This window comes from Carassius carassius, chromosome 9, assembly GCF_963082965.1.
Source record: "Carassius carassius chromosome 9, fCarCar2.1, whole genome shotgun sequence".
Taxonomy (NCBI): domain Eukaryota; kingdom Metazoa; phylum Chordata; class Actinopteri; order Cypriniformes; family Cyprinidae; genus Carassius; species Carassius carassius.
Genome location: NC_081763.1, coordinates 23,731,384 through 23,756,984, shown reverse-complemented (window position 1 = coordinate 23,756,984; position 25,601 = coordinate 23,731,384). Strand labels below are relative to the sequence as shown.

At 38.8% G+C, this 25,601-nt stretch overlaps 1 protein-coding gene across 6 annotated transcripts in view; it reads left to right on the top strand.

Annotated features, from left to right (window-relative positions):
• Window positions 1-25,601, top strand: part of LOC132149376 (protein sidekick-1-like) — a 285,056-nt gene that overhangs the window by 175,391 nt on the left and 84,064 nt on the right. For 4 of the 6 annotated variants that reach the window (XM_059558558.1, XM_059558557.1, XM_059558556.1 and 1 more), the window contains exon 6: window positions 23,931-23,957. The exons of the other annotated variants lie outside the window; for them this stretch is intronic. In XM_059558558.1, coding sequence (XP_059414541.1) covers window positions 23,931-23,957 — 27 coding nt within the window. The remainder of the gene's footprint in view (window positions 1-23,930; window positions 23,958-25,601) is intronic. 6 annotated transcript variants of the gene reach the window in all.

Below are 25,601 nucleotides of genomic sequence, written 5' to 3'. Positions count from 1 at the left end.
GTATGTCCCCTTTAAATGAAAATGAGCTTGTACTCCCGCTTTCCTTCCAGTGTTGCAAATTCTGTGTTTTTCCCGCAGAATTGGGCTACTTTAACACTGTTGCCATGGGTTGTTTTTCATGTCCGCGGGAGGGTTTCGTTGCAAAACCTGGCAACCCTGCTCCCATCTCAGAAGAGTGCGGAGCTTCAAGAGCTCATGTTCGCAGCATACCAGTGTTACAGTGACCGTGTTACTGACCTCACACATTAATTCCAATAACTCCATATTCAGAGGCATTTTTTCTTGCCTCTTTTCTTTTTCTTCCTAAAAGGTAAGCATCCACCCGATCATAAATGAATTATTGTGCATCACACTGAAAAGCTTTTTGACATGGATTCCTATTGGTGGTGTTTCCATCAGGCTCCATGCTGTCGCACCCTCATTCTCCTTATTCCTCACACCTGGCTTCAGAAAGTTCAACCTGGTCGAATAAGCCACCTTGGAGCATGTGATCAAGGCTGATTAACTGATAACACTCGGGAACATGTTGTTACAGTTCAGTCACAAGAGTGGGACGTGATTTCAAAGGGCCAATGTAAAGGATCACCTCAAGAGTTGCTATTTCAAGAGGCATTTTAAGGAGATTATGTTGCTTTAGTAAGTGTGATTATTTCTACAATTATTCATGATCAATCCATGAAGATTCTTTAACTAGATCAGATAAGAAAATATTTCAGTAAGCCATGTATTCAGAATCGATTTGGAATTGCATTGTGACTGACTACTTAAAATGAATCAAATCTTGAGGGGCCTAATGATTCTTACACCTGCCCTTTAGTAGAGGCTGAATTTATTGGATCGTATTGTCTTATAATCGAGTGGATGTGGTTCCTCTGATACAGATGATTTATCTGAGTTCAGATACCTGTCGTTTTCCCTCGCAAAGGCAGCATTTTAACGCTCACAGCAGCTTGATTTATTTGAAAGGAAATAGGCTTAGTCTAACCAGCTCAGTCATTATTTGCCATTACTAATGATCTCATTTGGAGGCAACTGTGTGCTTGGTTCTGTTTCATTTCTCCTGGCTGAAATAATAATCTGCCATTTTAAAACAGAGCTGGCACTTTTGAAGAGATGTGTCCATTGTGTGATGTATCAGTGTGGTTAAATGAAAATAAGTCTCACAATTGAGATGCTTTTCTACAGGTGGCTTTTCAGGCTTGCTTTCACAGAACTTGGCAAACTTGTGCTGTGCATTCATAAAATTGCATGACACAGTAGGCACTAGACAGCAACATTATGCTGAGGCATCATCAAATGAATACTTAAACAAAAAATATCTCCTAAGTACTTTTGTGTTGTTTACCAGTAAAAATATTGTTGTATCCTTAAAACAAGATTACTTATAAGTGACAATATATAGGATGATTCAATTTTTTTTTTAAGGAAATTTTGATCCATAAAAGAATTCTGAAAATCACAGTTTTCACACAAATATTAAGCAGCACAACTGTTTTTAACACTGATAATAAGAAATGTTACTTCAGTACCAAATCAGCATATCAGAATGATTTCTACCAATTGTGACACTGAAGACTGGAATAATGACGCTGAAAATTCAGCTTTGCATTACATATATTAAAGGGCCCCTATTATGCCCCTTTTTACAAGATGTAATGTAAGTTTCAGGTGACCCCAGAAGTTTCAGCTCAAAATACCCCATAGATAATTCATTATATAATTTTGAAAATGCCCATTTTAAAGTAAAAGCAGAAGCAAATTGTTTTCGTGCATGTATCTTTAAATGCAAATGAGCAGCTTTTCCCCATCCCCCTTTTCAACAATAGGGACATGCCTTTACATGTTGTTCATGTGTTCACGAGACAGCAGATCCTGAAATCATTGCGAGCGTCACGCGTGCTTCAGTGTGTGTTAATAAAGGAAGACGCGCTTCTGCTCCATTCATTAACAGAGACACACAGAACATGCAGGATTCAATTTTAAACAGACTGTTCCGGCTTAATATTTACAGATATTAGTCCATATCGTGATTTGATGTAAGTGCAATGACCTATTTTTGATTAATTCATGCAAAATTTGTCAAATTCCGTGCCATTCTGCGTTAAACTGTAAATTCTTATTTTATGACTGGATTCCGCGTTTTCTGCATCGCGGAAATCATATGTTCCTAGTTGTGGTATGCCAGCTCTACCTTGCAATGGACACACGCCACGATGTTCTCTTTACGTGTGCCCGCGCCCTCAAATCAAAACACTGCTGACTCCTTGCAGTATGCGATTTCAGACTCAGCGCTTGTGTCTCCTTCCGCTTTGTGGGTGACGTTAACGCATTGTGTCGCATTAAAAAAAATAATTGCGAAAGAACCTGACGTGAAATTTAAAATAAATTAAAAGAGGCTTCGAGGCAGAGGAATTTGCCTCGATCATTTTTTGTAATCGAGTTACTCAAGTTACTCGAGGAATCATTTCAGCCCTAATCCAAACAATAAAATAAAACAGCAAATCACTCACTGCTCTTGAACGAATAACTTCTATAGCTTATTTTAACTTCTAATAGTGTCATTTTTCTTTTTCTTTTTTCTTTTTTAAATTTTAATTAGAAAACAGTTATTTTTAATTGTAATCATTTTTACAGTATTGTTGTTTTTACTATAATTTTGATGCAATAAATATATTTGTAATTAGTGTATGAAAAATCTTGTTTTTATTTTGCATTAAATTTATTACTTTTATTACATTTATTATTTAGTTTTTCTTTGTTTTAAGTTACACTGTTTTCAGATCACTCTGAAAACATTCTTTTGTCATTTAGATTCTCAATTTTATGTAGATTGTTTTGAAGATGTTACGGCATTTGTACTGAAAAACAAGACAAAAAAACTGAGAAAGAAAATGATTAATCTTTAAAACGGCAAAACAAACTGAATTTTGCATATAGTTTTGGTCAATACAGAACATAATAGATGAAAATAGCTTAGTAAGGTTTTTCCTGTAATTTGTGTATAAGTGTTTTTGTGCTAATTAGAGTCTTTTGTTAGGTTAGCAACATGCTTACATCAACCTCTTCTGTACATGCAGAGCTCTGTTTTTGTGCTGCACATCACTCCATTTAAGTCTGCACTCTTCCTACGTAGAACATCTCACATCAGTCACTTATGAGGGTTCATGATGTTTAGGATGCGGCTGACTGTTGAAGGCAGCTGTTTATGTAGGCAGTGAACAGCAGGTGAACTCATAGTCTTGAGATTAACATCAACACAGGAACCTGGGGTTGGTTTATATTTTCTAAATTATATATCATGTCTTCTCTTTTCCTATTGTTTTAATTTTGAGAGTGGAGATGCTTTGCTTTCTGACTTCAACAATGCTGCACAGTTATGTGAGCAGATATTGAATTCATACTGGACACAGTGAATCTGTACTGTATGTAGTGGTCTGCTCAGGTATCCCATGGTTACCTGAAAATGCCTTTCATGGAAATGTGCGTTTCTAAGCCCCGCTGCATTTCATCATCTGGATTTGTGACAATAAGAGAAAGCCAAGTTTTTAGGAAGGGAAAATCAATAACGGTTTCCTTCTCAAAATGCCTGTTTGTGCACAAACATAATCAAAGCTGTAGTTTAGCTGTCTTTTGTATCATCAAATCAGTCCCCATCAAAATATGCTAGTCTAGTTTACAGTAGATGATCAGTTAGAGAAATAGAAGATTGAGTCATTAAAAATGTATATAGAGGGTCTGTCAATGTGTTGTTTATGCCCCCCTCACAAACCACACGAGGGTTTAATATGCTTTCTTCTGCTTTTTAAATTAAAGCCTAATTTATAAAATGTTTCTCTGTCTGTCTTTTTATTTGTTTGTCTAACTGTCTGTCTATCTGTCTGTGTCTATCTATTTATCATTCGTTCAATTGTTTTCTGTCTGTAGGGTTTATGTCTTTTAAATATATTTATATATATGAATTATTTGAATTTAATTTCATTTTAATTCTGCTTTCTTACATTTTGGAATTTGGAATTGTAGTTTTGCATACTGTTTGCTACCTCAATTCAAATTTCAAAATTGAATTGGGATTTAGTTATTAATTCATTAAATTCTGAATGATGCACAACCCTGCTATGAATAATGTGCATAATATACAGCTTTTCAGTGTGCATCAAATATATAATATACCAGGTAATGCATCCCACAATGCAGTGCATTCAGCTTTACCTTCCATTTACAGTGTGATGAATGAACTGAATGTAATATTCATGACTTATTATTTGAATGGACTACCAAGAGTTTCTTCTATTCTTTTCTTTTCCTAAAGTTGCCCCTGATGTAAATTAACAGGTCACCTGTGAGCCTGAAATAGCAGCTCTGTGTAAGTGCTCCCTTCAGGCCAGCAGAATATAATAACACTTCTACCATGTTTTGAATGAGCAGCTACCGTTGCTGCAGGGACAAATTTATGCCAAGCTCAGTCAGAGCTATGTGATAAACACTTCCACCTGCAGCCATCATTTGCAAGTCAGTTCCTGTGCAGATCTCTCCTTGAGAGTGAACCGAGGCTTTGGGTGAATGCTAACTGAAGAATCGACGCATATCCACGCGACTCAGAGTTCGACAGAAACAGCAGGACCATCAGGGGCGGGCGTGGGATTGAACCCCATCATGTAGAATATTCAGAGAATGGCATCGTTAAAATTTAATGAACACCTCCATAAATTTTTACCATAGCCTTCCTGCTGGCAGATTACATTCAAACAAAAACTGCTTTACTGTGCCATAAACTGACCCGAGAGACTAAATATGATTAAAGCTGAGCCTTCTTCCCCATGTTGTTTACCTTTATTTATTTTTATTTATTTTTGTTGTTATTATCACCTTCATCCCACCAGAATATCCTCTCCGCACACCTCCCACTCCACTTCCACCATCTGATTTCCTTGAGGAGTTTCAAATTAGCTCCGCTGCTTCGATGAGGGTTTCATCCCTGACACTCAGCACCTTGTTTAACTGGCTATATCTTAAACAAATAGGTCCCCCAAGAGATCATGTTAAGTTTGTAATATCTTAGATTTGATAACTTGTCACCTGTAATTTTAACCAAAAATGATAGGAGCTGGCAGCGGCAACTAGCAACAACTCTTGACGGAGGAATAATAAGTTGCCTGTTCACTTTTTTGATAGTAAATGTTTATAGGTTTAGAGGCATTTAACCTTTTATGATGATTACGAGATGAACACACTCGATTAGGCAAATCTCAGCCGTCTTATCTGTCAAACACTGGCCCCTTTTCGTGTTCTTGACAAGATTTGAAAAGAAGTGTCATTGTTATTTTTGATAGTTTGCCTGCCTCAATTTCCTCTTTGATTACAGCATCGTCTGGACTTAATGTTCTAGGCCAGTGCTTCCCAAACCTGTCCTGGAGGCCCCCCTGCCCTCCACCTTTTGTATGTGTCTCTTATCTAACACACCCGATTCCACTCATCAGCTCGTTAGTAGTGACTGCGTGAACTAAATTGGGTGTGTCTGATTAGGGAGACATACAAAATGTGCAGGGCAGGGGGTCCTCCAGGAGAGGTTTGGGAAGCACTGTTCTAGGCAACAACAGGAGGAGGCATAGGCGGGAGTTTGGGAGGAGGCTCTGGTGGAGGACGGACCCCCGGGAGGGGGCCGGCAGACAGAGACGACATGGAGGAGACAGGAGGGGCCAGGAGGAGCTTGGAGCAGGAGGAGTCCAGCTGGACCCAGGCCACAGCCATAATGACGGCCCAAGGTGGAGCCGACGGTGGGAGGAGCCATGGAGGAGGAATGGCCGCCAACTCCAGGGGGCCGACCAATGGCGGCGGAGCAGGTTGAGGAGGAGCCCGAGAACCAACAAGCCAGGGGGATGCCGAGGATCAAGGGGGGCCAGGGCTCTGGCGACCGAGGCGGAGATCCAGAGATCCACAACAGAGCCAGACGACATAGGACAAAGGTGGAGCTGGCAGGAGGAAGGTGCTCAATGGAGCTGGTGGGACAGAGCGAATAGGCGCCGCCAGAGGCGCTGCACAAGATCCTGGGCCCTATGCATAGGCAGTCCTAATGCCCCCTTCCCCCCCGACCCCTCGAAAATATATATTCCAGACTTTCCAAGGGCCCTCTCTTCCTTTGGGGCCCTGGTAATCAGTACTGGTTTTACCCCCAGTCCGACGCCCCTGCGCGCAGCCAGTGGAAAGGAGTCCAGAAGCGATGGCGGGTCGACGCCTGACCAAGGCGGAGCCGGAGGGTTAAAGGAGACTGGTGGAGCTGATGGATCGATGGTTTACGGTGGAGGCGAGGTAGCTAGGAGCCGAGGTGGAGCCGCTGGGACTATGGGCCAAGGCAGATTCCGGGCCTCCGAGGCTGGAAGCAGAAGGAGAGGGATGCGATGCTGTCCTCGAGAGATCGTCCTTCCTGCTCCAGCAGGAGGAGGAAGAATTCGGGGTAAAGGAGGGGATCCATTAAACTACGGAGAGAGGAACAGGAAAAAATGGAAAACAAAAAGAGGGCGAGACACACAATAAATTGTTGTAGATCTGGTCTTCTGTCACGCTACACTGCCAGAAGGAACAGGGAGCCCAGGATAATCAAAATATTTTGATTCTTTATTTAATCCAACACCGTAGTAAATCCAACAGGGAGAACAGAAAGAAGACACACGTATGAAACTGGTAGACCCGAAAAAAAACTGAACAAAAAAGAACATGGGCTAATAAAAGCAGGATAATGGGGAAAACACAGGTGTATGGAATCAATTATAATCAAACTAAACAAGGACAGGAAACAGAACAAATAAGGAAAAACAGGAACTGACACACATGACAACAGGTCCAATCCTGACAGTTTTCTCAAAATATGCCTTTAATATTACCTCATTTTCCAACGATTCTCAAATGATTCGTTCAAAGCAGTTCTAATATTCAGTCCCTTTAAACACCTCCTTCTCGTGAACCTACTCTATTCTGACTGGTCACATGGACCTGTCTGTTGTGATTGGTCTACCTCGTACATCACATGTCGGAAAAATACGACCATTGCCGTAGTATTTTAAACGCTTGATAGAAAATATGATAATAAAAACATATTAATTATCATATGTATAGGTTGTGATTCAGTGGAGCCAGCTGATCCAAATACACTGGGTACTGAGTTATCTTTCAAAAGCAAGCGTTTTGTGAATCCCTGCATTGAGTTCCCCGATATTAGCAGTCATCAGTAAAATGTTGGGAAGACAAAAAAAGATTGTACTGCTGTAGTACAGTGGAAAAAAAAAATATTTCAACCACTGATTCTTTGCAGCTTATCTTTTGGAAGTGGAAATAAAATTAATTTACTTTCACAGCTTCTTCTCAATATGATGTTAACCACACTAACAAGCTGCAGTGTTTGAAGGCGGGTCAAGTTATTCGTGGCTGGCCAGTGTTGATCATAGGTGGCCATTATGCAAATCTGTTACCCTGTTTACATTCACATGAAGCTACTTTACACACTGCATGAAAGACAATATTCGAAATGGCATAATAGGGGCACTTTAATATACCTTAAGAAGATGACAATACAAGATACATTCCTGCAGAACCACATGTCTCAAAAATAACCCAAAATCTCAATTTTTTTTATACTGCTCTGTAATGAAATTATTACAATATTTTATTTCTAATTAAAACAGTTATTTAACATTTTTCATCAGAGGAATGCACTCTATTCATTCAAGATCTTTTTATTCTCTTTCTTTTATTTCTTCTTAACTAACTTTTGTAGTTGCAGTATTAATAAATAGCTTACCAACCATGTGGTTTCAGTAATTACCAGTTGGTAAACCATTTCACTGTTTAGTAATTGCACTGTTTTGTAATTTGTGTTTCGTCTCTTAGTTTTAGGCCCCAGGAAACAGACTGAAGTTTTGTTTAACAGCAAGACGTAGTCATAGACATGCATTGCTCAAATATAGTCGTGTTTTTAAATGAGACTTAAAGTCACAAGCGGATATGCACAGCAGCACAGCATGCTAATGAGTGCATGCATTTGATTGCAGTCCAACCCAATGGACCCTATGTGTCACTGGCAGGAATAATACTAATAATAATACTAATAAAAGCCTCATTCACTGACCCTTTCTCTTCCTGCATACAAAAAGGAATGAGAGTGTAACATTTTTATATCAACAGCTACATATCTTTTGACAAGCCACGGCTGAAAATTTAGATACTGAGCAAGTTTTTGTCTGCCATCATTGGAAATATCAGGCGTATTTTGGGAAAATAAGCAAAGGAGGCACCATTTCTAAATATGAGACACACCTTCCATTTCAGCTAGCAGGTCTGTCCTCGGGTATTAACATAACAGCATGTGTTTCGGCTAGTATTCATGCTACCACAGCTTTATGGTCAGTGTAAGTCTAGTCACTGTCATGTCAGTTTGTCAGTCACATTTGCGAATTTATCGCTAGCGGTGGAAGAAGGTCATGGAAGTACAGTGGTTAAGTCTGTTTACAGGAAAGTCTGCGTGTTTCATTTCTTGCACCACAACAAACACTGCATGTAAATGAGCGTGTTCATGGCAGGCCGATGCTTCTGAGATATCTCCTTTATGAAACTCCAGCATGGCGCGATTGTGATGTAAAAATAAACAGCCATCTTTTTTATGCAAATCATATTGTGTTCTGGGGCCTCTCCCAGTGTTCATTGTAGCAGTGCAGAGCCTCAAAGTGTTGCTGCAATCAGTTTTGTATATCCACAGTAGCATTCTATTTCATAGATTGCAAACAAATGAAAGAGGCATTGAAGTGAAGTGTTTGCATATGCAAAAAGCATCATTCCAACATCAGAATGGAATGGGGTGGAATATATATCTGGAATGCCTACCCTCCATATATATATATGTGTGTGTTGTTGAAGTCAGGTGGCATTCAGATGGCTTATTCTGTCGCTAAAAGGCGCGCCTGGAAGCGATGATAACAAACTTTCATTCTCAAAAAAAAAAAAGTCAGTAATGTGGTTTCCCAGTAATAAAATTTTTAGTACCGTCTAACCTCTTTATACCAGCATTTGCAAGAAGTCTGCCTCGGTCATAGAAAGGAGACAATGCCTGATGAACATAATCTCATTTAATTGTGGACATATTATTTGAGTTGTGATTGTACTATAAAATCCTAGAAATCTGGCCAGCGTTTTAAACAGATAGTTCAACTCCAAAGTGGGAATTCTGTAATTAATTCAGGGCTCAACACTAAGGATTTTTCTACTGGCTCCGTTGGCCAAGTGGTTACATTTTTTACTTGCCCTGCTGATATTATCACTGGCCCTGCCTGAGACACGGAGTAAGTGTGCGCTGTTCACACAAAACAGAATTATGGAGATGTTATTTGTGTTTTCTTGAGCTTGAATGCATTTAAATCACTTTAATGTTCAAATTGGCAAGGTGTTTTTGTATGTTAAAGTGCATGAAGACGTGAAAGAGAAATTCAGTTTGGGGCTTGCATGCAGAGATGCTGCTGTACACACAGAGCACAGTGCACGAATACTGAATGGAGTTTTCTTTTGCATCATCTTACACTTTTCGCATCTTCTAATGTTTTTAAATCAATTGATTGTTTAAATTGGAAAAGCTTTAAAAACATGTGCAAACTATCCACTTTTGTGAGGACACAGCAGTGGCCCGATCTTGCCAGTGACCTGTATTTATTTACCTTAATGTTATTCCAAACCAGTATGACTTTATTTCTTCTGTGGAACAAAACAGGTTATTAGCAGAATGGTCCACCTGTTCTTTTCCATTTAATTAAACGTTGAATTTAAAAAGACCGAATTGTTGTTTTGGGGTGAACTATCCCTTTAAATTTATTTATTTTTCTTGGACATTCTACTAAACATCTCTCCCTGTGTTCCACAGAAGAAAGTAAGTCAAGCAGGTTTGGAACAACATGAGGGTGGGTAAATGATGACAGAATTGTCATTTTCGGTGACCCGACCCTTTAATAAAGTTTGCTGTTAAATGGAAAAAGCGATTTCTTTCTTGTGTGTCAGAGTGCAATAACTACACACACTTATTGACTGGCAAGTGTGGCCAAAACTCCTTGGCAAACAGAGGCATCATGGGCGGTCAGAGAATCAGTTGGCTACTCCTCTCTCGTTTCCAATGTGTATTCTTAAGATGATGCTTATCATTCCTCATCCTGTCCGTCTATATGAATTACTTCTGAAGCAAATTGCCGAAAGCCATTTTGCAATGCTGTCTGAAGAATGTATGTTAATGCACTTACCAAAATGCTGTTGGCATTTACCATTGGATTTCAAGCCAAGGCCAAAGGAATCATACAAATCTATGCAGAGGGTATCTACAGCTGCTGATGACTCTGAGTTCCTGGAATGACTGCCGGATTGGACTGGCATTCTGTGACAGCTCAAATATGCTAATGGAGGTGGGTCATTTTCACACATTTGTAGAGCATGGAGCATTTAGACTGTTGTAATATTAGTGCAGAACGAGGCTGAACAGTGCCATCAGTGCAATTAAAACATAATTAATTTTCAGCATGAGAATGAGGGTGTTCGCTTGCTCATTTAAAAGACATAGAGTGCATTTGGGGAGATTACAACAACCCTGTCATGGCCTTCATGCTAAGAATGATTTATGTTTGAGGAAAACTCATTCTTATATAAAAAGAGAATTATGGGGTAGTTGATTAAAACCAGTCTTGGAGTCTGTGATGAGTGGGGTGGGGCCGAGAGCCATGGGAACGGAGTGAGGCCGTTGGAGTGATTGGAAATGAGTGACACCTGCTCCACTCACCGGTCTGAAGTCCCACGGAGGAAATGGAAGGATACAAAAGAGGAGCTACGACAGTGAAAGACGAGAGAGGACCAGGCCTGGGCTTTATTTTGTGTTTTGGTTTTGTTTAGGGATGCACCGGTTGACCGGCCATAAATCTTTTTGGTTTTTGGTCTTTTTTTTCAGCCGATTTTTCCAGAAGTGTGCCCGTGTGCACAGACTACATTGTAATCATTCGCTATCATGTAATTTGTGTGGAAGTATTTCGAAATCTGTGCGCAGGACAGGGGCAGCCGTTCAGCACTGGAAGTGCAGAGCTTCATGTCTGAGGCACAGATAGCGGGAAGCAAACAGCAGCTGGTGTACTGGCACACAAATAAGAGCCTTTCCCTGCGCAAGCGTACTGTACCTGTCCGCACCTATGTAATTCCATACACGCCCTGCACAAGCGGAGACAGTGAAGGGACATTCAGCTCAACTTCTCGCGTGTTGGATGAGAAAAGAAACCGACTAAACTGTGACAAAACTGAAATGCTTTTTTTTTTGTAAAGTATAACTTGCAAACTTGTTGAAAAGCCAGAAGTAAACGTCAGTTCTGTATAGGATGATTATTTTTCTTTTACCTTAAAAATACATTGACTTCATTTGATTTAAAAATCACCTGCTGTAGCACACTGAAAAAAAGTGTGTCATTCATCCAATGAAAACATTTTAGGGTAATGATTCACATCTATATTTTTTAACTTGAGCAAATAGTTATTTATTTTTCATTGGCTCAAGTAAAAAAATCTAGATGTGAATCATTAACCTATTTTTTTTTTTTTTTTATTGGACGAATGAAACACTTTGCATCTTTGTTTTAATCGCACCAACATTATTTGCTTTTAACATTTTGGAATAATTTATTTATATAGCATACTTTTTTTATTCTCACTGGTGAAGTTTTTTTTCATTTAAAACCATATTTAAAAACTAAAACAAATACTGAATGGTGATTAAGAAACATCTTATTGAATGTGTGTTGATTGTGTTGTTTGGATTGTAGAACTATGCAGTTATTGCCTTTAATATCATATGGTTACAGTTAATCTTTTAATTTAAGGGCCATACCATCTATGTTTGTATTGGATGTAGGCTACTTACTGTGCAGTTACTGCCGTTAATTTCATATGGTTACCGTTATTGTTTTCAATAGCCAAAAGCCAGTTTGGCCTATTAAATACCAAATAAACCTCTTGTTTATGCATACTTTCATTCTTTCTTGTTTGTTGCATAATTGTGGAATCGGTCATGAAAAATCATGATCGTGCATCCCTAGTTGCACTCGTCCTTGAGGGGCTGTCGCGCTGTTTTGTGTTTATTTTGTAATTAAAGTGTTATTTGAATGTCCGCCGGTTCCCGCCTTCTTCTTCCCGTGATTATGAAGTTTGTATATTGTTACAGAGTCACTTAGAGGAAATTTTACTCTGATATATGTATAGCATGGTGCTGTTTGATGACCATACTCATCTACATGGTGCTTGGGAAGCTACTTTGAAAGTTTAAATTGATAGTTCACCTAAAAATTAAAATTGTCATCGATTACTCACTCTCATGTCCCTCTAAACCCATAAGGCGTTCATTCATCTTCTAAACATGCAGTCAGTCTTAGTGATACATTTTTGTCCCTCCATTGAAAGTTTCTTACACCAAAACTTGATGCCGTTCATAAAGAGAACATAAAAGAAATCCATATGAATCAAGCAGTCTAATCCCAGTCTTCTGAAGAAACCTGATCACTTTGCTCTATATGATTAACAGACTTAATTTAGATTTTATGTATATAAAAACATTGATCAAAGCACATATGTAGAGCACATCATATATAAGAAAACCCGGCTGCTCAACTCTACTTGCTTGACACATGAAAACCAACCTCACTGGTTCTTGCGCTCTAAGCAAGCATGTTTGAGGACAAAGACATTTTTTGGAAACAGTAAAGTTGTGGTGGAATGGACTTAAATGGAGGAACAGAAATCTCTCAGTTTTCATTCAAATATATTTATTTGTTTGAAATCAGTCATGTTTTGTTTGATGCCACTTATGGAAAAAAATGACACATTACCTTTAAGTGGGTGAAAAAATGAAGTGACGCGTGGTCAATTATGGTTTGCATTTCACCCATACAAGTGCACACACACAGCAGTGAACACACACTGGGAGCAGTGGGAAGCTATATATGAAAGCAGCTAAATCATCTGTTTATTCAGCAACCGCTATAGGGATTTCCTGGATTTCTTCTGCTGGGCGTATTTGGAGTTTCCACGTGAGAGCTTGTGAGTTGGAAAGTTAGACGGTCTTAAAAACTGAACCTGTATGATGCTAGTTACTTTTTTATCTCTGCATTTGCAATGGTATTCAAACTTTAGCACAAATTCTAAAGTCAAAAAATTGTGAATGCAGTGATGCTTTTTGTTAGTGCCACTAAGGATCCTCTGCAGAGGTGCTACTGTATATCTAACTTTTAAAATCTATTTTACATTTAAATAGTTTTAAAAGTAGGATTATTTTTCTGACAAACAGCAGTCCTTCTTTTTTAATTTACCTGCAGGAAACTAGGAATCGCTTTGAAGAGAAAGCAAAGAGAAACTCATTTTCCCTGACTGTCATTTTCCTGTGCAGTCATAAAATGGGACAAGAAACGATCTGCTTTCTTTTTCCCCTCTACTTCCCCTTTCTCATGTACTATAAGACCAGACGATGACACCAGTGTGTGTTTTGTCACCGATGGGCCCCTCAGGGACAGTAGCCGTACAATCATCAGTTAGGCAGGATGTCTGCTGATGTCCCACCATTGTGTGTGTTTATGCACAAGTGCTGTGAATTTAACAGGCAGCCTTCATCATTGGTAAACCTCAGACCATACTCTTCCTGAGCCTGACTGCAGAGTGCTAATCTCTCACTGTGTCTCAAGGGAAGAGCCCCTTGACTGCTGGAGCATTAACCTCTCTCATAGAGCAAGCGTGCTCATGTCCTGGCTGGGAAGAAATTCCCCCTCACAGCAGTAGCTCAGGAAAGAGCGGGAATCCGGACTCAGACCTGCCTAATGCTTCTCTCACCAATAGTATAGAAGGAACGGTGCCATAGAATATTATTAGTCAGCATGATTTTTATATAAGAGACATTGTTAAAAGAAGATTTCTATTTCAAGTTCTGATCTTTTGAACTTTCTATTTACCAGTATTAAGCAGCCCAACTGTTTTTACATTGATGATGATAAAAGTTTCTTGAGCAGCAAATCAGCATATAAGAATGATTTCTGAAGGATCATGTGACACTGAAGAAGGAGAAATGATGCTGAAAATTCAGCTTTACATCAGAGGAATAAATTAAAATGTAAAATATATTCAAATAGAAAACAGATCTTTTCAATTGTAATAACATTTAACTTTTAAAAAATTGTTACTGTTTTTTTTTTTTTATCAAATAAATGCAGCTTTCTGCGCAACATTAAAAATGCAGACCCCAAACCTTTTAGCTGTTTAGTGCTGTCAAAATAATAATAATAATAATCTACATTTTTTCTGTAATTAAATTAAATAAATCACACTTAAAGGGGACATTGGATGCAAAATTCACTGTTACATGGTGTATGCATATAAATGTGTCTTAACTGTGTTGAAACAACCACCCTACAATAATACAAATCCATTCACTCCTCTTTTCAATAAAAACTAAACAATATCAATAATTGAGCTAGATAGATAGTTGTACTGACAACAATGTCTCGTAAGAAATGCAAGTGTTTTGTAGTTGGATGTAAAAGTGAACATAAGAGTCTTCATTTGTGAATAGGGTGCTGTTTTACACAACCGTTGAGGGATTTTGACCAAAGTATGTTACAGACATTTCATGAAGACCCTAAAGAATCATACCAATTTGTTGGAAATTGGCATCTCAAGTCCCCTTTAACAATAAAATTTCAGTTAAATATTTAAATGATCGTAGTTAAATGGCACCTTTTTAATAAGTAGTATAAATGAACATGAGTATTACCAACACCAGTACTGATACTGATTTTGTTTTTTTCTTGGGTTAAAATGAGTAAATATATCCATTCAACATTACAGTAAAATTTGCGCCATCACTGTTAAAAAACATAAAACAAAAAATTATAACTTTCCATTTACATGTATTTAAAACAGTCTTCACATAAACCCATTATAATAAATGTCACATTTAGCTGTGGTTTTAATGTAGTACATTGTATATACAGTCGTGGCCAAAAGTTTCAGGATCGTCTCCTAAAGAGGATTCAGCTGCGGGATCGGAGTGCCACCAGTGCAGAGCTTGCTCAGGAATGGCAGCAGGCAGGTGTGAGCGCATCTGCACGCACAGTGAGGCCAAGACTTCTGGAAGATGGCCTGGTGTCAAGAAGGGCAGCAAAGAAGCCACTTCTCTCCAAAAAAAAACATCAGGGACAGATTGATCTTCTGCAGAAAGTATAGTGAATGGACTGCTGAGGACTGGGGCAAAGTCATATTCTCCGATGAAGCCCCTTTCCGATTGTTTGGGGCATCTGGAAAAAGGCTTGTCCGGAGAAGAAAAGGTGAGCGCTACCATCAGTCCTGTGTCATGCCAACAGTAAAGCATCCTGACACCATTCATGTGTGGGGTTGCTTCTCATCCAAGGGAGTGGGCTCACTCACAATTCTGCCCAAAAACACAGCCATGAATAAAGAATGGTACCAAAACACCCTCCAACAGCAACTTCTTCCAACAATCCAACAACAGTTTGGTGAAGAACAATGCATTTTCCAGCACGATGGAGCACCTTGCCATAAGGCAAAAGTGATAACTAAGTGGCTCGGGACCAGAATGTTGAAATTTTGGGTCCATGGCCTGGAAACTCCCCAGATCTTAATCCCATTGAGAACTTGTGGTCAATCCTCAAGAGGCGGGTGGACAAACAAAAACCCACTAATTCTGACAAACTCCAAGAAGTGATTATGAAAGAATGGGTTGCTATCAGTCAGGATTTGGCCCAGAAGTTGATTGAGAGCATGCCCAGTCGAATTGCAGAGGTCCTGAAAAAGAAGGGCCAACACTGCAAATACTGACTCTTTGCATAAATGTCATGTAATTGTCGATAAAAGCCTTTGAAACGTATGAAGTGCTTGTAACTATATTTCAGTACATCACAGAAACAACTGAAACAAAGATCTAAAAGCAGTTTAGCAGCAAACTTTTTGAAAACTAATATTTATTTAATTCTCAAAACTTTTGGCCACGACTGTAGTGTATATATTGTAATATAATGATGTTTCTGTCTCTGTCAGTTTTAAAGTCGAAAAAATAAAACATTCGGTGTTATTATTTATTTTTAAGATGTTAAACAGAAATTCACAGAAATGTACGTGTTATTTTTGAAGTTATCATATTATATTATATTATATTATATGATAGAATTAATTGTATTATATTTGTAATAAGAAAATGACATGCTGCTGCAGATTTAATGAATGTCTTATTCAAAGAGAATGTACTCTCTCCTTTGCAATCTAGATGACATCAGTCAGTACTTTGCTGTAGAATTCTATTAAGTTGATAATGTGCTTTAGGATTTTTAGACAACTTTGGAATTTCTCCAGACAGAGATAAGACATTTCCATAGGTGAAAAGCCGAGGTCAGGAGCCAGAGAGTATCTATTTTGAATTATTATTATTATTGTATCCCCCATCCTACCGCACCTCACTCCACACTACTTGTGCAACTTAATTTCCAAGCCAGTCGACTCAGGCACCGGCCATGTAATTTTGCTGGGAGATGGAACTCCGTATATGAGGAACCTCTGACACTGAAGATTGGTGTCGAAAGAGTGTAACATTTAAGCCTGTGAGATTGCCTGCAGCATTCAGATCAGGCAACCGGGGTCTCCAACAGATCCCGGGCTCTCCCCTTTTCGGTAGTGTGGATTGAGAATAAAGATGTTTAACACTCTTATTCATTCTGGTTTTTATAGTGTGTGGCTCTCCTTATCAATGATGCCGCAGTCAGTCTTAGTGAGCCTTCATTTACTTGAAGTGTCTGAAAGCACAAGGCTGAGACACCATAAAGTAATGATTTCAAAACCTGCTGTTTTTGGCAGAAATAACATTGGTTATATAACCACTGTAATTTGTCTAAATCGCCTTTTATTATTAATATTATAGAAGAATTGTAGCAACTTTATCATTAACCAAATAGGTCTGTAAGATTTTAAGCTTGGTTAATAATGGTAAGAATGTACAAATGCAAGTACTGTATATAGCCATATTTTTTCCACAATATTGCAGGTCCATATATTTATATTATTATAGTATGTTTGTTTGTTTACTGATTCATTCACTCCTTGGATATTTTTTTATAATTTATAAAAAAAAAAAAGTGATGTACTTTGAAGCTCAAAAGACTCTTTGGATTTTCTCAAATGGAACATGATCACTAATTCATGCAGCTTGAGTGCTTTGTTAATTTAAATTATTATTTAGATTTTTTTTTTTTTTACTTTAAGTTATTCTGGTTATATAATTAATGAAGCCATTTTAGCCAAATTAGAAATTTTTAGTAGTGGACTCAACTGTATGTGTGATAGAATGCGTGTTGTGTTTTTTTTTTTTTTTTTTTTTACTGTTGCACCTTGAAAGATGTTTAATTTATTTATACTTATTTGAGCCACAGATGTTTGAATACCCATTCTGGGCATAAGAGGAATCAGATATTAATGAGATGAGGGAAAAGAAAGGGGGGAAAGGCTTTTGAGCTACAGCTGTGCACGCTGTCGGCCCATCTGAATCATTGAAGGAGAAGTCTGTTCCCTGGAGGATTACTGGACAAGCATTTATTTGAAACGGTTCAGGCTGTTTTTTCTAACCTGAATCTTGCACTCTGTTGTTCATACGCATCGCTGTACACTAATTAATTTGTGCAAAAGCAGTTGGTGTCCTCATTATTTCACATTCTCACACATATTGAATTGCAAGACCACTCTCTGGATAAATGGACAAGCACACATTAATTTGACGGGGCCAGCTGCCAATTCAAAACATTTATTCAGCAAATGTCTGAAAAGAAGACAAGAAGGCACTTTTACTTTAACTAGCCTTTGATCAGAGCACAGAGGGGATACACTTTATCTGTGCAGGGCTTTAAACTAGTACTCTTGACCCCAACAGTGCTGTATGTGAAGTCGTGGGAAGTCGTGGCCTGGTGGTTAGAGAATCGGACTCCCAATCGAAGGGTTGTGGGTTCGAGTCCTGGGCCGGCAGGAATTGTGGGTGGGGGGAGTGCATGTACAGTTCTCTCACCACCTTCAATACCACGACTTAGGTGCCCTTGAGCAAGGCATCGAACCCCCAACTGCTCCCCGGGCGCCGCAGCATAAATGGCTGCCCACTGCTCCGGGTGTGTGCTCACAGTGTGTGTGTGTGTGTTCACTGCTCTGTGTGTGTGCACTTCGGATGGGTTAAATGCAGAGCACAAATTCTGAGTATGGGTCACCATACTTGGCTGAATGTCACTTCACTTCCACTTCAGTTGTATGTTCCCACTGCAGCAGCATAATTATATCATTAATTGGAAAAAAAGTGTCCTCACCTGCTTTTATTAACATGCTCTGTGACTGGGAATTATTTTACTATCAGAAAATAATTCCAGAAAGCTTTGTCCTGCTGCGTATGGCCTGTGACTGCTGCGGCGCCTCGAGCCGCTCGCTCAGACCCAAGGGGTCACAGTTTGGCTGTTTAGTATTTCCTTGTTAGCCCCTGCTGGTAGATGGCCAAACTAGGGCACATTTCTCCACTGACTAAGAACTTTTTTTTATTTGAGAGACTAAAATCTTATTTCACCCTGCCTGCTGCACTCCTCATCACAATTAAAAATGACGGAAGAATTCAGAACTGGGAAATTTATCTATCTATCTATCTATCTATCTATCTATCTATCTATCTATCTGTGTCTGTCTATCTATCTGTCTGTCTATCTGTCTGTCTGTCTGTCTGTTTGTCTATCTATCTGTATATCTATCTGTCTGTCTGTCTGTCTGTCTGTCTCTCTGTCTATCTATCTGTCTGTCTATCTGTCTGTCTGTCTGTCTGTCTATGTTTGTCTGTCTGTCTGTCTATCTATCTATCTGTATATCTATCTATCTATCTATCTATCTATCTATCTATCTATCTGTCTATCTGTCTCTCTGTCTATCTGTCTATCTGTCTATCTATCTGTCTGTCTGTCTATCTGTCTGTCTGTCTGTCTGTCTATATGTTTGTCTGTCTGTCTGTCTGTCTGCCTATCTATCTATCTGTATATATATATATATCTGTCTGTCTATATAACTGTCTGTCTGTCTGTCTGTCTGTCTATCTATCTGTCTACCTATCTGTCTGTCTGTCTGTCTGTTTATCTATCTACCTATCTGTCTGTCTGTCTGTCTGTCTGTCTGTCTGTCTGTCTATCTGTCTGTCTGTCTGTCTGTCTGTCTGACTGTCTGTCTGTCTGTCTCTCTTTCTGCTGTCTGTCTAATGCCTTGGGGCCAAACACAGAATGCGTTTTTCTAATGTGCTACAATTTTTCATTGGCTTTCTATGTAAACATGCGGTTAATGGATACTCAAGTCTCGCATCTTTTGTAGTGTCTTGCACATGAGTGCCACATTTTTGAGACATCATGTCAAGTTACAGTTTTTCTCAGTCACTTTGGTACATTTCTCGAATCATCCTTAAGATTTGCAAAACAGTAAGTTAATTTCTCAAAACAACTCATACAAATAGCAAAACACCATGGTTTACCTGCAAAAGCCAGTCTCCTGCTCAAAATCGTTAGTTCATCTCTCAAAAATAAGTATCTGTGTCAATGAACATGTCAGTGCCATCAGAACGACAATTCCTTGTGTCATATTTTATGGATAAGACAGTCAAATTGCTTAGTCATGTTGTCAATACAGGTCCTTCTAAAAAAATTAGCATATTGTGATAAAAGTTCATTATTTTCCATAATGTAATGATAATTACTGTATGCTAACAGTTAGCTTTCTCCAGGTATTTTAGACCTCCTTGATCCTCCAGCATGTCATGGATGTCTGCTCACTCCACACCGCCTCTATGCCCCACGTCCAGGTGAAATAGCAAGCTCCTTTAAAGTTTAGGGCCAGATCTCTGGTTGTCTTTCAACTTGATGGGCATGGAGCACCAAAAAGGTCACCTTGTGTCAGCGTCAGAGCTGACTTCCCAGGATCCAACATCCTCCTTGTTATTTTTTTCCACCACTCTTTCACTGTGTATAGTGGGAAATCACTCACTTGTCTGAACTGTGGGTCACACGGGGTGGGATCAGTTGTATTGATGGGGATATTTGGGGCTCAGAATAAGAACCAAACCACCTGGATTGTGTATGGCTGTGTTTATTGTTCAGCCATCTGCATTACAAAGAAATGCAAGTGTCAATCGATAAGATGAGCTCACGGGGAGAGAATGCTAAGCAGCCCGAGTGCTATCTGAGATGACAAAGATCCTGTAGCTCTGTGACTGGAAGGAAACTATTTGAGGCTCTCCATTTTTAAAGTGTTGTCTTCACTTCATCCATTGTTTCCTGGCCTGAGCTAATGCAGTACATTACCTGGCCGACAAAAGCCATAACAATGCATCTTGCTTTTTTCACCTCGTCCGTTGCAGTAGAATCTCAACAGTGAGTTGAGTGGGGTCTGCTTCAAAATGGAGATACATTAAAGCGAAAGACAGGAACACAAAAAGAGGATATGTCTATGATTTATTTAATGAAAGGCTTCTGTGTAGGTCACACCAGACCTAAGGCACATTGCACATTTACAGCTTTGTCCAATTCATGTAGAATGCCCAGGGGAAACCTGTTGATTGACAGCTCCTTTGATAGCTTAGTGAACAGGCTGTGCTTTTATAAGAGGAAAGCGTTTCACTTGACCCCAGAGAAATAAACTTTCTCCTATTTAAACTTCTTTATTGAAAAGTTCTCAGCATTTAAGAGATGAACCAAAAGGCTACATCACATCACAGTTTTGGTATGTACAATATTTCCACACTGGACCAGAACTGATTATTAAAATTACAGGGAAACAGTAGAGGATAAAACAACAAATTACATGGGATTGTTTTTTATTTTATTTTACATGATATCCTGATGGCAAGGTAAAATGTTTGTTGCTGTAATGAGGTAGTGTAAGCAGATTTTGTCATGACAGTTTTATTCATTCCGCCGAATAGTGATCAAATATTCTTTCGCTATGCTAGACTCAGAAAGAGGCTGAGGTGGGCTGTAATCACTGGCGTTTCTCAGAGCAGACTTTCAGGTCCATTACTTTGAAGTTCTGCCTGCCGCATGTGGGGAAACAATAAAAGTGCATGTCTGAAATGTGAGACTCAAAGAGAGCAGGGTCTCGCTCAGGCTAATTATCCCACACCTTCCATCTGCTATCTGAACATGATTTCAGACAGTTGGTAACAAAGTCCCTTAAAAAAAAACTCTGCCTCCACACCAGCTCCTAGATTTAAGGGTCGGTCACTTCAAAACCATGGTGAGCTTGAGAAATATATCCCAGTCCTGCACATTCACTCTCATCCTGCTTAACCTAAAAGGCAGATCCGTGGTTTGGGAGAACAAACGTTTGGCAAATCCGTCACATTAAGAACATCTAACTCAGGATTTCCATGGCTGTTTGCAGGTGAGGCTGGCATTAACACTCTGGTGGTATCACAGACAAGCTTACAGGATTTTTTTGTGCCAGCACGAAGAAACAGATCTCGGGGCCTTGAATGGATAGTTCACCCAAAAATGAAAAATTTGCAATTTACTCACTTTCGCATATTTCCAAAGCAGATAGTCCTTAATAAATCATTCTTTTCAAGGTTATATCAGAGTTTAGTAAGTTTTTATTTTTGTATAGTTTTAGTATCTCAGGGCTTCCTGATTAAAACATATATTTAATTGTGTAAAGTATCTATGCACAGTCTATTGTTTGTGCGGTATAGTGGCATTTTAATTGTTTAATCAAGGCAATTTGTAGAAGTTTCAATGTTTATAATATACCATGTACATAAAACTGAAAATTAATTAGTGATGATTTTTGTATCATTTTACTTTTAGTATTTATCATTTTACTTTTACTTTTAGAGCTCCAGAGTTTATTTGCTAACTAATGTGATTTAAAAAAAAAAAAAATTGCTGAACCATCTCTATTCTCAGGAGCTCATTTCTATTTGACATGCCACATTGACTGAGTTAGCGTGTTGCCGTGGGGAAAAAGCAGAGGCAACAGCAGGGTCTGCCTAAGAAGAGATGCCAAACACGCTAACAATGAATATGGATCAAGCCCTCACATACGCAAAACACTGATTCTGTTCAAATCCATTCATGTGGAGTCTGTCTAAATAGGTTCTGAGAGCCAGCTTCCGCCTGCAGGCCCCCCCACCCCCCTCTTTACCTGGCAAAACAAGTGATGGAACACAAGCAGTACAAGCCTGCAAGGAACTGAACCCCCCGTGTGCCACTGATAAGCACTGGAATAGCAGCAGTTCTGTCTTTATTTATCCTGCCGGTGGTTCACCTTAACACAAAACTAGCAGGCTGGAAACAGCACTTAAAATCAGAAGTCACACATCAGCTGTCCGCACGAGGTCTGGATGAGGTCAGAGCAACAGAATCAGACTCCATTGTTATCCACTTGTTTGGGAATGTTTCTTTCTCCGGGCGGCATCTGTCACACGGCACGACCGAATTCAAAATGCTGTCTTCCATTATTTGTAATATTAATACACCATAGAGCATAAATTATGGAATGAACATGCGAATAAGCTTCCATTTGATGCAGAGCAGGTTCATTTAATAGACCCTCAGGTTCCTTATGTCAGTCCAACCTCCTTCCCAGGTGTCAGTCGTACACAGGCCCGAGAGCTGCTAGAAATCACATGTCTGTCCTAATCATACAGGTGGACTGCCACTGTTTGCCTCTCTGTTAATGATGTCTGCCATCCATACTAAACCTTCCATGCAACAACAAAGCAAATATTTGTCTCCCAGGCATTATCTACAAATGCACATATTTCCTCGGCTGTGTTCTGTGGACACCCGGCTCGCTCATCTGGCCCTGTTTGTGTGACAATACCTTCTGAAGAAACTCCTACATGAGCCTTGAAGTTTCCCCAGTCCCTGAATCACTGAATATTTTATAGCTTCAGTGTCTTTTTTGCCTGTCAATCTGCCAGCTGTTCTCCTTTCTTTCGATTGAAAAAAAATCCATTTGTAGGGTGGTATCAGATCACCTTTTTACACTTCATAGGAATTCATTAGGCATTGTGAAAAATTAAGGCGACGACAGATTTAGGGGAGGAAAATAAGGATGTCTTCACCCCTCTGCTGCCATTTATCGGCTCAGCCTAGTTCTCTCCAGCCTTGAAGAGGCTGTTCTCTCACGTTCCTCCACATCTCAACTGCAATTAACTGTAGGTCATGTACTTTAAAATTTTCTCTATTTGAGTCTCAGGGTTGATGTGTTGCTGTGAAAACTGGCCCAAACTTTCAGTTTTAAAAAATGGATATTATAAAAATGTTAATTATTACGTTTGTAAAACAGTTAGTGTACTTGGTTACAAAGGAGACAAGTTTAAAACAAAATCTGAAATATAAAAAAAAAAAACAGAAAAATCACTGTATATGTGTTTTTGGTAAATTATGCAAAAAGGATAAAAATATTATTTCAATTGATGTATTAAGGATATATGAAATGCTAGACATTAAAAGACAAAGAAGTTGCATTTTATTCTACAAATAAAAATTAAAATTCACTTCCACCACTATCATATCCATCATAGAATAGTATAAAAAGTCATATCATTAAGAAAGTGTGCCAAAGGGACAATATTGCCCATAGTCGATGAAACACACCTTAATATGATTTACACAAATGGGAAATGTTTATGCATTCTTTACTGGTCCTTGAACTACATTCCTGTTGACCTCATGTTTCAAAGTTAGGGTTAAAGCTTGATGCCATGACATGCCCTACTTTTGTGAATTTTGCTGTGCATATATTGTACACTACATGCATACTGTAAATTCACTCTTTTGGCTGGTATTTGTCCTCTTTTTTTTGCCTTTGCTGCCGGACAGTGAACAAGAAGTACCGTGGATCCCATGGTAAGATATCTTAGAAAACCAAGTTGCAAAACCCACACCAGTGGAGACATTTGTTGTTGTTGTTGTTTTATATGTTAAAGATAAAAGTAAAATGAAAATAAACGGCAACAAACTAAATATGAAATTTTGAAGGAGACTGCATTGTTTTTGTGGTAAATCAAACACTAATTTTTGTTTTATTTAGTCCTTAACACATGGTTCCCTGTTCTCCTGTATGAAGTGTCTTGGAGTTTACAGCTAGCTTTCGATTAAATGGCATTTCTGCTCTGTGGACACTATCAGACTTTTGACGTTCATGGGAAATAATTGATCTACAAAAAAGTTTAACGAATTCATAATGAATGTTGAGCCTTGAAGCAGATCGTGGTAGATTTTCATACTACACATATTTCCCCCCTTAAAGGGGATTGTTCACTCAAATTATATCATAATTTATCACGGTGACAGAATTTTCATTTTGGGATGAACTATCCCTTTAGTGTGCCTTTCTAGACTTGAATAGACAAATAATCTGTATTGAAGTAATGCAGAGAATTACTTTGACTCAGACCCTTGGCTAGCTATTCAAAAAACATATTCCTAAGCCCAGAAGCAGACCTACAGTAATACAACTATTTGAGTTTGAGCCTAAGCCAAGATAACAGGCATACACAGAAATGGAGATAGCGTAACCTTATATTCATAAACTATTATAACTTACATAAATAAAAGACAAAGTTCAGGAACCCAAAGCCCTTGAATATAGAAGTTGATGTCTGGCTCATTTGTCCAAAGTGAGATTTTTGCCTCCCATGGCCACAGGTGAGGCAACTTTTCCACTGAAGCAGAAGTAACCATCCGGAGGATCCCCTGAAACACACTTTGTGCCTCACATATTTATCCCACCATAGGACTTTCACTCTCAAAAAAAAAAAATATGAGTATTTCAGTAATATCTTTATATATTGCAAAGGGTTGCCCCATCTGCGAGTACAGAGGAGGGAAAGAGGGAAGCCCATGTGCCCCACACAATCGGTTTCGGTCTTGGTTGTTACTGACACGAAAGACCACTGGAGATTTAGTTATAAGAATAGACTCCTACTATATTTACACTTGATTTAAGATTTGTCTTAAATTAAATTTGTGATTGGTGCGAATTCTAAAGAACTTTTTGGCGTTTATTGATGATTTTAGTGTTTTGTTTTTACTGAAACATTTGGGTCCATCGACATGGTGTTTATATGATTGTATTTTCTGTCAAGAAATATTGTAATATTTGCTAGATTTGTAGCCCAGTGTACAAACATAAATCATAAAGCAAAATGCAGTCTTTAGCAGTGACCTTTAATATTCTTTTTGTGAATATTAAAGGTCACTAACAATATTCAGATTAAAGCTCTGCCAGTTTTTCATTTAAACTATTACATTTGGTTCTCTCCATCTTGGATATGTGATTATGGCCTCTGTACAGTCCTTGACATATTTAATAAGTCACATCAGATGCTATCTGTAATTGGAGCAGCTCATCCCTTTTAGGACACCTACAGTAGCACATGAAGTTCCTATTTGAACAGAGTTCAGCAGCTCCTTCATGCATTTCCACAAATTCGACATCAAAGGCTTAATTCTAGCATTCAACTTAGTTATTTAAATCCTCATTATCAT